We start from the raw sequence: 14,359 nt of genomic DNA, 5'->3' as shown, positions 1-14,359 counted from the left end.
TTTTTCACCTGACGCTTATCAAGCCATAAAGAAGTATGAGCACACCAAAAATATTTATAAAATGTCATTTCATGAATTACGCTTCCTTCTCATCGCTGAACTATGCTGAACAGAAGATATTTGTGATACAGTGTGTTCCATATGTAAATGCGATTATTAAAAATTGGCTCACTGCAGCATTCTCAAAATATGTCCAGTACTTTATCAAGAAGAAATAATTTGGATATTGTTATAGAAGCATCGTAATGGAATAAAATGATATGCACCATGAAATTCCTCCATCCATTTCTGTACCACAGGACACGTACATACAAACAAACATTCACGCCTATGGATCATTTAAAGTCTTCAATGAACATTACATTCATGTTTTGGGAATGTGGGAGGAAGCCGGCGTATCTGGGGAAAAGCTACTTAGGCCTGAGATTTGAACCCAGAATTTCACAACAGTAAGGCAAAAGTGCCTCACCATAAAATTCACAAAAGTGAGAAAAGTTCTAACACTCTCAGCTCTATTTTCGTGCCCAGCGCAAGTCTAGCACGAGGCACAATTTAAGACTACATTCACACTGCATTCCAAATCCTGCATTTTTTTCAATTCTCACCCGGGCCTCTGCATATAAATCAGAAATATATCCGATGCGTCTGCAGAATGGACGCTTATCGTATTTTACGGGCTATAAGCCGCACCGTTATATATAAGTTGCACCCACTCTATTTTTAGAACATTTGGAAAAAAACTTAAAAAGCTGCACCTTTATAAAAGCCTTACCTATGTTGAAAACGTTTATATTTACTGTATTTACAGAATGATTATGAACTGTAAATGTACATGTATGTACCTAAGCAGATTATTTCCTAACAGTGCCTTTTAACACTGCTGCAACGTTGCTGATGAAAACGGAACAGAACCGAGATAAAATTAACAGTACTTATCTTCATATCACTGCCGACTGTCGCTCCAGTTTGTCAGCTAATGTCCACCAGACTCCACCCTACTATTGTTCTACTACATTCTACATATTTATGTTAATAAAGTCAGCCAATCTAACACACGACATGCTAAATCAACAATAGCTTTTCACATAGAAACAACAGAACAAACGTAACGTCAGCCAAATGTCATTCCGGTTAGAGCGCCCCGAGCGGAGGAAGAAAAATCCACAGAATAGCCGCACCGGACTATAAGCCGCACGGCTCAAAATCTAGGAAAAAAGTCGCGGCTTACAGTCCGGAAAATACGGTATTTTAAAAAAGGCCTCGAATATGGAATATCTTGCTTCTCTGAAACTGAGGCAAAGTAAAGAGTAGAAAGTACAGATACTGATTGAGGTACTGACTTCTAAAGCTGGATGATGCAAATGAACTCAAGTAACCCCAGACAGACTGCTCAAAGGAGGTTATTATGAGGCATAACAGACTGCTGAGGTGTGCGGGAAGGCGCGTGCATGTGACTCGCCTGGTCACCCGTGCTAACATAACCATTGTGTCTCTGGGGAAATGACATTTATTCAGTCTTACAAAAAAAACTTGTCTTAATTGCTGCCCATGGAGACCAGACCACATTTTGGCCCAGTATTCTCTACTGCATCTCTCTGTGTAGCATAGATGACACTCGCAGTAGCACGCATCCTCTATCGACGCCTACACAAACACACAGATATGCATCCAATAAAACATCACACACACATACATACATACACACACACACATACACCTTTCTGAATTATTAAGACAGAGTGGTGGTTTGATGCAACTGAAGCACAGATCAAAAGTAACCACATTGATAACAAACTGCTTCAATGTGTGTCATGTATGTGCACATTCACTTTTGTGAGATAATTGTTGAATGTTTTGTGGACAAAGAGAGCAAAAAGAGAATAAGAACTGCATCCAGTGAGTTAACAACTACTGTAGTTTGAAATGATTCCAACGAGAAATGAAAAAAACTGTTTGTTCTGAAACAACCATGCATGTCAGAACAGTGTGTGTGGGGGTGTACTGGGGTGTTTGTGTGTGTGTCTGGGTGTACTTGAGTGTATGTGTACGTGCTAAGTAGCATTTGTCTGTCTAATAGCACAGTACTTGTGGAGCCTGCAGTGGTTTGCCTTTTATGAGAATGACCGATAGTAACCTCTCTTTGTTCTTGCGACTCCTGCGTCTTCCCTGTTTCTGACGATTTGCTCTTCTTCCTTGAACATTTGCTCATATTTTCCTGATAGCTCAAACCTATGTCATTTCCTCAAAACGAAAGTTTTATACTGTGAACTCTAGTAACCTCTAATTCACACTTGCACACACAAAAGCTTCACCCTCTTCCCCCTTATTTTCTTTTGTTACACAAAAAGCCTACACTCCCACCCCTTAATTCCTTCCCTCTCACGAGTTGGTGACTTGATGCAATTAAAGCAGAACTTGTGATGACTCGTTTCTCAACCTGTCTGCTCAGCTAGTTAAATACTGCCCAAAGGAAATTATGGAGACCAGACGAATATGGCAATTGCATGTGAGCATACTTTCAAGAAAATATAGACCAGCAAAATCAGAATAAATAGGAAGCATTGCGAAACAAAGCAAAAAAAGCAACAACGAAACATAGCCTACCACTATGAGCTCTACTTTCATAGACAGGCGCACGTGCACTCGGCGTAAAAACGGACACATCTTCATTTTCGTGTTTCGTGTTAGTTTAACGTTTACCTGTGGCATTCTGGTCGGACCGAGGGTGTTTTGCAATTACATGCCCCCGGCACACCTGACAATTTGGTGACAGAAAGTGGACCAGACAATAGACCACATAAAAGCAGGTCTAAGTTGTGGTGTAATGCGATTTTGGTGGATTTGACAACAGCATGCATCAATCCTTCTGAATCATTGTAGAAATCAATTCTTTGATAGAATTATTATTATTATCACCTTTAATATGTTTTTTAAAACATCCCCCCGACCACGGCACAACTATAGGTGAGTTGTCACATACGGACACACAATTGGGGGTGGAAGGCGGTCTCCAAGTGCCCACTTCACAGCGGCAAACTTTATATCATCCAGAAGTGGAAATCTTCTCACATTTCTTCTTAAATGTACTCCTGCATGGACTCCAGCGAGTCCGTCCTGCTAACGCCATATAGACCGCGCACCTCCCCTGCGGTGAATATAAAGGGAGCAAACCAGCTGTTTTCACTCCCTTAACGGTGCAAACGCCCATTTTTACCTGCATGCGTCTACGGAAATACCAAAAGAAAGAAAACTCCACCCATGTGCACAGCTAGAACGTGCTTTGCGCTAGAGTAGCGCTGGGCATGAAAATAGGGCCCTATAGAAAAACCTGGTGATTAATAATACAGACTTAATATCTGGCAAATCACAGGAACCTCTAACGAAGATGGGTTAACAAATGGGTAACAAAATAATATATCTGCAAGCATATTTCCCCTACATTACGCATGACTTATTTAAACTTCTGTCGACACAATGTTCTAGCATGTGCTGATTTTTTACATTTTTTAAACACCGCATTAACTATAACAGGCCTGGATATAATGATGTGTCATACAGAAAATCATATTCTATTCAATTATATAAAACAACATTGTTTGGGATCACAAGCCTTTCAAACATTATCAATAGTATGTAAGTGTTGCACTAGCCTGCCCATGTTATCAGAGCTCACACACTACAGAACAGCAGATAAGACTGGAGATTTATCACCGTCTGTCTGACTACTAAGTGTCTTCACCGCACAGAACCCCCCTTGCAGTACACGCGCACACACAGCGTCATGTCTGGAATACTATTCATAGTGCCGCTCATGACCATCAGTAACTTCAAAATAGGGTCTCATAAACACTCATTCACACCAGCCAGTGTTGTGACACTTGATAGTGTGTACACGAGGTTACAGGCATCTGATTTCTCCGGTGTTACAGTGGATGAGACGTGAGAAAAAAACAAGCATGAAGGTGTTTTTAAAGCCTCTGGTGACTTTGTTCTGTTCCTGGAAGGTGACAGAGAAAACATTGTATTCTGTTGACAGGAAATATGCCTTTAAGATATTTGATGGTCAAATATTGACACTAATATGACACCTTTCAACAGTAGATTTTCTTCACATGAATTAGAACGGGGACTATTATCTATTTGTAATCCCTAACTCATCAACATTTGTATAGTTTATGAGTATTTGGACGTATGACCTTTGCATCTCCAGTGAGTCGATCCCTGACCTGAAAGAAGGCCTAATGGCTCACAATTTGTGGTCTAGTTCATCCCCAAGGTGTGAAATAGAATTATAGTAGGGGCTCTTAAGTTCCTCCATACCAAGCTCATCCAAGCATGCTTCCTGTTGTTTATGCTGACATGTTGTCTCTCTCCCTGAAGCTTGCCAGTATGAAGAGTTGGAAAGATATGCGAAAAGAGATCCTTTATCTCACTGCCAATGCCACGGGCTCTCCGAATCAGATGTACCAAGCTGTGTCACGTATTGTCTGTGGCCACCCAGAGGATGGCGGCCTCAAAATCAAGTCTCTCAATTGGTATGAAGATAACAACTACAAGGCACTGTTTGGAAACCATGGCAATGACAGCGACAACGAGGCTCTTTCCACCTATGACAATACCTCCAGTAAGTGTCCAAAGGTGCTCTTATTGTTTGAAATGATTAGTTAAATGATTAGTTCTAAATGTTTTGTTGCTTGTTTGTCAGCTCCTTATTGCAACACCATGATGCGGAGACTGGAGTCTAGCCCAATTTCCAGGATGATCTGGAAAGCCCTGAAGCCTCTGCTCATGGGAAAGATCCTGTACACCCCAGATACGCCAGCCACACAGAGGATAATCCATGAGGTATGCACTTACAAGTCCTGAACCTTGGTTGAAGCTCTTCCATACTGAATGGTGATTCATGTGTGGGTTTTGTCCTCCAGGTGAACAAGACCTTCCAGGAGCTCGGCCTGCTGAGAGACCTTGGTGGGATGTGGGATGAGATGAAGCCCAAAGTGTGGAATTTCATGGAGAACAGTGAAGAAATGGACTTGGTCAGGGTGAGTGAGCTGCACTGACAGGCATACATATTATTCCTCTATACTTGTGACGTGATCGGTTTCGTTTGGTCCTTTTGATTCGGTATCAAAAGTCCCTACAGGAAAGACAATCTATCCTGCTTTGTTATGGTCTCATATTGCAACTGTTACATATTAACTATTTGCCCAACCAAGTTTATTTTCAGGCTGTGTGAAAATAAGGTGGAGAAAAAGAACATTGCTCTGGTTTACTTTCTGGGTAAACACGAGAGACGAACATCAGACTATTGTACAGATTCAATTTCTCAATCCATTTCAAAGCATTACTTTCTGACTAATCATTCTAAAAAAAAAAAATGTAGTACACTGACAATTCTACTTGAGTTACAATGACCCGTACATATGATTGAAGGCAGATTAATGGGGAATGAAATGCGCAGCCACTTAACCAGAAATTACAATATTACAAGAAGGGTTTTTTTTTCAATTTATGTTGTCTCAGATGGCTTACTCTCAAAATGGTTGGTCTTGGCTTCTTCATCAAGGTTGTGGATTCAACACTGCCCCTTAGTGCCCAATTTTTGAATGACATTTGAAAACAACCAATCGTTTAAAATTTCAATGTCAACAACACAGGATTTCTTTATTTCATGCATACATTCAAATGTGTATTACATCTATACTGTAGATATAAAATGGGTAACACTTGACTGAGTAATACCTAATCTTAGCTATAAAATTAATGTCTATGAGAGTGTAGTTGTATAATTATGTACGTACATTTGCGAGTGGTCTACTACTTCTATTCAAATAATAAGGATTTTAATTTAATAACATGGAATAGTTATTCTTGTGAAACTGTGGTTTTTGATGTCTATCCTGTTAAAGTCCGTATAGCCTTGATATAGTGGAAGTGTCAAGCTGATTTTAACGCACAACGTTTAAAATAAAATAGCCATAAGTCATGCTGACTGTTACTGTTTTACTTCCAAATGCAGTGAATGATGACAAAAATACTTTTGAGGGATTTAAACAAAAGTCAGTCTGTATTAAATCATATATAAATATATACAAACCAATTTTCATGCAGACGCTGCTCCAAAATAACGCCAGTGCCACCTTCTTGAACACCCAACTCAGTGGGACTGAGTGGCGGGTGTCCGATGTGTCGCACTTCCTTTCCAAATCTTCTGATGACCAAAGAACAGCAGGATCAGCATACACCTGGAGGGATGTCTTCAATGAAACTGACCAGGCCATACACACAATTACCCGCTTCATGGAGGTTGGTATGATTAAAGCACATTCAAAAAAGTACTTATATACTCTAAAAAGACTTGGGTCAAAAAGAATCCAATTTGGGTAAAAAATGGACTGATCCACTAATTGGGTCAATTTGACCCACCTTCTTGTGTTTTTTTTTTTTAAGGCGGGGTAAGACGGACCAATTATTTGGGGTTGTTTTGTCACCATTTTTGGGCTGTTTTCTGCAAAAACAACAAACATAGTAGATTGACTTTCTGCATAAACAACCCAGAAATTTGGGTCAAATTGACCCAAGAAGTCCATTTTTTAACCAGATTGCGTTTCAACCCAACTGTTTTTAGAGTGTAATATATAAAATACTTAGTTATAATTTAACTGCCTCAGTCTGAAAAGACACACAGTATTATATGTAACTAGCTAAAGCACAGATTTTCCATTTTCTCTACTTTACAAATGAGTTCTCATTGAGGTCATTGCGCTAGGAGAAACTCAATAAGTACGGATGTAACGGTACGCTATATCACATTTCGGTTCGGTTCTGTTTTTTGGAAACTTCGGTTCGGTATATTTTCGGTACAAATTTTTTTTTTTTTTTTAAATATGTTTATTTTGAATAGATGACAAGTAAATAGCACATTTTTTTGAAAAAATAAATAAAAGCGAACGATTCGCGTGATATTCTAAGGAATTACAAGAGAATAAAAAATACACTAACAATAAAGATCTCTTCATTTTGTAAATTATTAAGTCACTGAAATATTTAAATACTCAGCAGCAACAGCTGATGACTATGACACATCTAAATATTCAAGTTAAAGACAAGTACAGTACATGTATGCACTTTTTGTGATGAAAAAAAAATACATACAATAACAGTTACAATTATTGCTAACTATATTAAAACTCATTTTACAATGAAAGAAATACAGTAACTTTAAAAAGTCTTTATGAAATTGTATACACATTTTAGGCATTGAAATCTTTGAATGTTCAACAGCATATTGTAACGAATTGGGTTATCTGTGTTGTGGTCGGATTTGTGTGATGCTGAGTTATGTTTTTGAGGTTCATGAATGCATCGTACGGCAAGCGAGTGGAGCAGCGGAGAAAGAGCGCGAGCAATTGTACTTGGATTAATAAAAACGTGATAATTAAACTACGTCTGACGGCGTGTTCCTGGAAGACTCTACAATATGAAAAAATCTCGCTATTTAAGTTTGACATTTTTGCTCCCTAGTCAAAGAAACATTCACAGTCGGATGATGCCGTGCATGCTAGACGTGCTATCTGCAACATAGCCGCCAATCTCATGTAGCAATGTCGGCACACAACTTTGGGACTCCTCCACGTACCTTTCCCCATTGGCGACTTTAACAGGAAAGCCAGAAGTGTACGGTGGGACATTCCAGCTCTGGCTCTTTTCTGGCTCTTTCTTTTGTGCCGCTAACCTCCTCTCCGCGTGCAACAGTCAGTAGCGCTCGTGCGTAAACTCGCGCTAACAAGTGGACTGAACCGAACGCAAGTGAACCGAACCGAACATGCCATACCGAAACGTATTAATACACCCACGTCAATAAGGCAATAGGCTGACTCCTAATTGGCCATTTAGGTCATCCCGTTAACATTGTTTAAAGCTCTTGAAACAATAATACACTATGTCAATCGATTCATGACACCATCTCTTTCAGTGTTCAGTGGGTCAGCATGCCAAGCCTTAACCAAAGAGCCATCACATAATGTTCCCAACAAACATTAACCAGCACTCTTTCCCAACTAAAAGGGCCTTTTTGTCTTGTTTATCTGTGTCAGGGATAAAATTATTGAAGGTTGTTCAGCGGTTAATGTGGGCCTTAGTGACTTCTCAGAATGAATGCTCAGATTACGGCACAATAAAATCGTAACAACTATCTTTTGGTCTCCTTACATTCATGATACAGTTAAATGTCAAATGGTCAGTGTGTATAAATCCACATATTTTCCACATGTTGAATCAATAAAGGATCTCTATGAGTAAAGCATAACATAGGCAATGTCAAGCACATCTGTAAGCAGTATTTCGACCTACTGACCTACTTGGTGGGATCCACCTCCTAAGGAGCTCACATAATGCATGCTTGCTATTTTTCTTCACATGAACTATGTCAAGGCCAAACAATAAAAACAAAGCCTGTTATGCCTGCAGTGCTCATGCTGCCTTTTCATCAGGTTTTGAACTCACTGTCCTCAAAGACACAAGGTTCAAGACGTCTTAAATCAGTTAAGAGGCTCAGCTAGTGCTTTGCTAATGTACTGTCTATTCAAAGCCCATGTATAGTATGTTAAGCGCACATTGTAGACCAGTTAGCATCACAATTATAATTTGTGGGTCCACTTGAGATAACCCACCCTTCACTCTTTCCAAATCAGTGTGTGAACCTGGACAAACTGGAGCCAGTAGCAAACGAGGAGCGCTTGGTCAACAAATCCATGAGTCTGCTAGACAACCAGAAGTTCTGGGCAGGCATTGTGTTCCCTGACATCACCCATAGCAACAGCTCTGACCTGCCGCCCAAGGTCAACTACAAAATCCGCATGGACATCGATAATGTTGAGAGGACCAACAAAATCAAGGATGGGTAAGAGATGTCTTATCATGTTTGTGTTGTCATGCTATTCGAGCTATAAAGAAGCTTATTGATGTTTGTTTTTTGCAGCTACTGGGACCCCGGCCCTAGGGCTGACCCTTTTGAGGACTTGCGATACATCTGGGGCGGATTCTCCTACCTGCAGGATGTGATTGAACAGGGAATCATCCGAGCTGTGACAGGCACCAAGGAAAAGACTGGGATCTACATTCAGCAAATGCCCTACCCCTGCTACGTAGATGACATGTAAGTGACGCAACAATGAAAATCAATTATGCACAAAGCTGATTTATAAGTGATGGTTCTCACTTCCTTTTGTAGTTTTCTGCGGGTGATGAGCCGATCAATGCCTCTTTTTATGACGTTGGCATGGATGTACTCGGTGGCCATTATCATCAAGGGGGTGGTCTATGAGAAGGAGGCCCGGCTCAAGGAGACCATGAGGATCATGGGACTGAACAACGGCATCTTGTGGCTCAGCTGGTTCATCAGCAGTTTGATTCCGCTGCTGATCAGCGCCGGCTTATTGGTCATGTTGTTGAAGGTTAGTACCATCAAGCACATACACACCAAAACCAAACAGCCTATACGAATGACTCGTATTTGAAAACATTTTTTTGATCATCTATATCAAGAAACTCTTGACTCTTTAAACAAAATGTTCATGATCTTCTTTTTTTTTTCCCCTCCCTCCTATCAGCTCGGCAACTTGCTGCCTTACAGCGACTCGGGCGTGGTCTTCCTTTTCCTGAGCTCTTTCGGCGTGGTAACCATCATGCAGTGCTTCCTTATCAGTACGTTATTCTCTCGTGCCAACTTGGCAGCGGCCTGTGGTGGGATCATCTACTTCACCCTCTACCTACCCTACGTGCTGTGTGTTGCCTGGCAAGACTACGTGGGATATGGAGCAAAAATTGTTGTGGTGTGTGTTTATAGAGTTTGATAATCCCTCCACAACACCTTGTTCGTGAATTCATATTCTCTTAAGTATTAACTCTTCGTCGTGTATTCCATCCTAATTCCAGAGCGTGCTGTCTCCTGTAGCTTTTGGATTTGGCTGTGAGTACTTATCCCTCTTTGAGGAGCAAGGTGTAGGAATCCAGTGGTCCAACTTGCTGGCGAGCCCCCTGGAGGAGGACAGTTACAACCTGACCACCTCCATCTGTCTCATGCTCTTTGATGCTGTGCTCTATGGAGTAATGACATGGTACATTGAAGCTGTGTTCCCTGGTGAGTGTCCTCTTAATTGCTGTTTGACTATTTTTATGCAAATCAGCTGATATGGTAAATCAGAAACCGTGTTGAAAACTTACTAAAAGTCAATGTAAATATTTACATCACAGGCCAGTATGGAATCCCCAGGCCTTGGTATTTCCCGTTAACTAGGACATACTGGTGTGGCGAGAAACAGAGCAAGAACATCTCGACTCCTTTGTCCAAGAAAGGCAACGCTGATGGTAAAAATATGCTGCCGACTTTTTCTTTTTTTTTTTAAAACATGTTAAACCATGCTAACATGGTGTTTTAATTGTGTTTACAGCCGTGTGCATAGAGGAGGAGCCAAGTCACATAGATCCAGGTGTTTACATTGAGAATCTGGTAAAGGTCTACAGTCATGGAAACAAGCTGGCAGTGGATGGTCTCTCCTTGAGATTCTATGAAGGACAGATTACCTCCTTCCTGGGTCACAATGGAGCTGGCAAGACCACAACAATGTAAGGCAACACACACATCATGTGTATCAATATCAAATGTTCCCATTTGAGGTGGCAATTGACTAATTTGCCCCTGCTTATTTTTTCTTAGGTCAATCCTAACGGGATTGTTCCCGCCCACTTCAGGAACAGCCTACATCTTAGGCAAAGACATTCGCTCGGAGCTTAGTACCATCAGACAGAATCTGGGCGTCTGCCCCCAACACAATGTGCTTTTCAGCATGTACGTATTCACAGTCAATTGCGGTCATGGGAAAATGTTGATTTTATTAGCAAGCATTTTGCTATTCCTGGAAATTCCCTTGGCACTGGTTTTTGATCTGGTTGATGTGAATGCAGGCTGACAGTGGAAGAGCACATCTGGTTCTATGCTCGCCTGAAGGGACTGCCTGAGGAGATTGTGAAGGCCGAAATGGAACAAATCGTAAATGATGTTGGATTGCCTCATAAGCGACGATCACGCACCAGCACGCTTTCTGGTCAGCTCAGTATTATTTTGACTATTTCTTAATCTTTTAGTATGTAAACAAGAAATGTGTTTCATGTGAATCAGCTTGCTGGTGGATATAACGTTCATGACAGTTCTCCCATTGCTTGCAATTCAGGTGGGATGCAGCGGAAATTGTCAGTGGCCTTGGCTTTTGTCGGGGGCTCCAAAGTTGTCATCTTGGATGAACCCACAGCTGGAGTTGACCCCTACGCACGCAGGGGCATCTGGGACCTGCTTCTTAAATACAGACAAGGTAAAGGACAAATGCTAGTATGAGTGCAGATCTTACATTTGTTACTTAAAAAATCAACAAGGGAACAGCTACCATCTAGAATATACTGTGCAATATGTAGCTAAAAGCTGATGAAAAGGTCCAGACTTTATTCCTGAACCAAGTGAACAAATACAATCAGATCTTTTGCTCAAAAAATAATAACCTGCTTGGATGGGGTTTGACAAGAGATGATCGACATGTAAATTGGATATTCCATTAATTTTTCACCGAATAAAGAAGCTGGATCAGATCCATACAATCAATAGAATGCACACCAATAAAATATGAAAACACTATGGTTGATGTCAGAACCTTAAAAAGGTATAAGTAGTAGTCAAACTTAAGTGTTAGTTTTACATGTGATTAGGTAAGAATTTCGATGTTGATATGACCGTAAAGCAAGGTGTTATTCCTCTGTCAGGCCGCACCATCATCCTGTCCACCCATCACATGGATGAGGCCGACATCCTGGGTGACCGCATCGCCATCATCTCCCATGGCAAGCTATGTTGTGTCGGATCCTCGCTCTTCCTAAAGACGCAACTGGGCACCGGCTACTACCTGACCCTGGTCAAGCGGGACTACGACTTAGCACTTCAGTCCTGCAGGAATTCTGCAAGCACTGTCTCCTACAACAAGAAAGCTGAGAAGGTAGGAGGATGTGTGGTTGTCTCACTTGCAATGTTGTGATGATTCAGTCTTGCTTTACTTAACTGTAACTTCATTCACTTAGGAGGATAATGTGTCTGAGAGCAGTTCAGATGCAGGCCTTGGCAGTGAACCAGAGAGTGAAACCACCACCATTGGTAAAAAAAAAAAACGCACTGTGTTTTTACTAATTAAACATGCATTCATAATTTATAGGGAACCAAAAACCAACACCTCTCTTTTACACTAATCTTGCCTTCAGATGTTTCCCTCATCTCCAACGTGATTTTCAAGCATGTCTCAGAGGCTCGCCTGGTGGAGGACCTCGGACACGAGCTCACCTATATTCTGCCCTATCAGTCAGCTAAAGATGGAGCCTTTGTAGAACTCTTCCATGAGCTTGATGACCGTCTCACTGACCTGGGAATATCAAGCTATGGAATATCAGACACCACCCTAGAGGAGGTAAGGAGCTCTGGTCAGCCGTTCAGCCTTAAAGGGGATTTGTGTTACATGACTTGATTATGAACCTCAGATGATATTTTATCATGTCTTCTCTTTTAGATTTTCTTGAAAGTGGCTGAGGACAGTGGAGTTGATTCTGTGGAACTTTCAGGTGAGATTTACGATCAACGTATTGTATTAGAAAAGGTTCAACAGCTGTGGAAGAAAACATGGCAAACATGTCTTGACATGTTCGCAGATGGAGTAGTGCCTACGAGGACACGTCGCCGCCATGCATTTGGAGACCATCAGAGCTGCTTGAAGCCTTTCACTGAAGATGACTTTGATTTCAACGATTCTGAAGGTGACCCAGCACTGGAATTACTGTCTTTATCACCCTGAAATGCAAAAAAAAGGTAATAATAGATCATAAATATTTGCATGTTAACTCATGTGTCTGGTGTGTGTTGCCAGAATCCCGTGAGACTGACTGGCTTAGTGGCAGTGATGGTAAAGGCTCATACCAGGTCAAAGGCTGGAGTCTGAAGCGACAGCAGTTTGTGGCACTACTCTGGAAAAGATTCCTCTATGCTCGACGTTCCAGGAAAGGCTTTTTCGCACAGGTACGATGAGGCTTTTTTAAATCAACAAATAGATTAGGTGGATGAATGTAGTGGGATCCCTCGACTGTTGGTTTTGCCTTTGCTATTACAACTGGGTGTTTTCAAACAGTTCCCATAAAGTTAACGACACATAATTGTCCCAAATGTCTTGGTAAGATGTAAAGGGATTTAAGGGGTTGAGCCCAATCAGTGATTAATTAAATTATTAAGAGGTGTGTCTCCGTACTTGTGTCCGTATTGTTATACAGACACCTGTTACAATGCAGTATTTTATACTGTCAGTGTTTTACTTTGAATAAATTTTAGTCCTGTTTTTTCTCTCTAGATCGTCCTCCCTGCTGTTTTTGTGTGTATTGCGCTGGTGTTCAGCTTAATTGTTCCTCCATTTGGAAAGTACCCCAGCCTGGCTCTGCATCCCAGCATGTATGGAGAGCAGTTTACCTTTGTCAGGTATTCTTGTCTATCAGTTATTTATGTATACAGTACTGTATATGAAAATAATTGGTTGGAAACACATTCTGTCATCACACACATTCAACTGAATAATATCATACACATGAAATTCAACTGATGTTGTGTGTCTTTACAGTAATGACATGCCTGAGGACGCTCATACCAACAAACTCCTTGGAGCTTTGACAGACAAACCAGAATTTAGAGCACATTGCATGGATGGAGAATCCATTTCGTGAGTCATAACTAGTATTAACACAATCGATACTGTGAATTATAAACAAAATAGTCATTATTAGGAGCACAGATTAATTGACCAACAATTTTATTTTTACTTAGTAAATGAATGTGTATGAATGCGTCTCCATATGCTGCAGGGACACTTCATGTGCCTCCGTGGAGGCCGAGTGGTTGATTCCTCAAGTACCTCAAAGTGTGAAGGACATGTTCGACAATGGCAACTGGTCCATGAAGAATCCATCACCATTATGCGAATGCAGCTGCGAGGGGCGCAAAAGGATGCTGCCCGAATGTCCAGCTGGCGCAGGGGGCCTTCCACCTCCACAGGTTAGTGAGGCCAGATAATGTACAGGTTGGCTGCTCACTGTAAATTGTAACTTAACCGTTTTGTCTGCTCTGTATTCAGATGAAGCTCGGCGACAAAGACACTCTTCAGAATTTGACCGGCAGAAACATCTCCGATTATCTGGTGAAGACCTACGCTCAGATCATTGGCAAAAGGTGACACTCGTTACATTTTCAATTATTTTCCCCATTTTATTTGGCTCTTAAACGGAATGT

At 41.1% G+C, this 14,359-nt stretch overlaps 1 protein-coding gene across 1 annotated transcript in view; it reads left to right on the top strand.

Annotated features, from left to right (window-relative positions):
* LOC147145895 (phospholipid-transporting ATPase ABCA1-like) overlaps positions 1 to 14,359 on the top strand; it is a 36,934-nt gene that overhangs the window by 16,120 nt on the left and 6,455 nt on the right. Inside the window, exons 9-32 of the mRNA XM_086034519.1 lie at positions 4,381 to 4,624; positions 4,706 to 4,845; positions 4,926 to 5,042; positions 6,112 to 6,306; positions 8,694 to 8,902; positions 8,981 to 9,157; positions 9,233 to 9,455; positions 9,612 to 9,833; positions 9,937 to 10,141; positions 10,255 to 10,368; positions 10,452 to 10,626; positions 10,718 to 10,849; positions 10,966 to 11,105; positions 11,232 to 11,369; positions 11,812 to 12,041; positions 12,124 to 12,196; positions 12,301 to 12,503; positions 12,603 to 12,654; positions 12,742 to 12,846; positions 12,957 to 13,105; positions 13,431 to 13,555; positions 13,695 to 13,793; positions 13,936 to 14,125; positions 14,205 to 14,299. Coding sequence (XP_085890645.1) covers positions 4,381 to 4,624; positions 4,706 to 4,845; positions 4,926 to 5,042; positions 6,112 to 6,306; positions 8,694 to 8,902; positions 8,981 to 9,157; positions 9,233 to 9,455; positions 9,612 to 9,833; positions 9,937 to 10,141; positions 10,255 to 10,368; positions 10,452 to 10,626; positions 10,718 to 10,849; positions 10,966 to 11,105; positions 11,232 to 11,369; positions 11,812 to 12,041; positions 12,124 to 12,196; positions 12,301 to 12,503; positions 12,603 to 12,654; positions 12,742 to 12,846; positions 12,957 to 13,105; positions 13,431 to 13,555; positions 13,695 to 13,793; positions 13,936 to 14,125; positions 14,205 to 14,299 — 3,752 coding nt within the window. The remainder of the gene's footprint in view (positions 1 to 4,380; positions 4,625 to 4,705; positions 4,846 to 4,925; positions 5,043 to 6,111; positions 6,307 to 8,693; positions 8,903 to 8,980; positions 9,158 to 9,232; positions 9,456 to 9,611; positions 9,834 to 9,936; positions 10,142 to 10,254; positions 10,369 to 10,451; positions 10,627 to 10,717; positions 10,850 to 10,965; positions 11,106 to 11,231; positions 11,370 to 11,811; positions 12,042 to 12,123; positions 12,197 to 12,300; positions 12,504 to 12,602; positions 12,655 to 12,741; positions 12,847 to 12,956; positions 13,106 to 13,430; positions 13,556 to 13,694; positions 13,794 to 13,935; positions 14,126 to 14,204; positions 14,300 to 14,359) is intronic.

The sequence above is a fragment of the Filicampus tigris genome, chromosome 6, assembly GCF_054856515.1.
Source record: "Filicampus tigris isolate MCC_2025a chromosome 6, RoL_Ftig_1.0, whole genome shotgun sequence".
Lineage (NCBI taxonomy): Eukaryota > Metazoa > Chordata > Actinopteri > Syngnathiformes > Syngnathidae > Filicampus > Filicampus tigris.
This window is presented reverse-complemented; position numbering and strand designations above follow the sequence as displayed.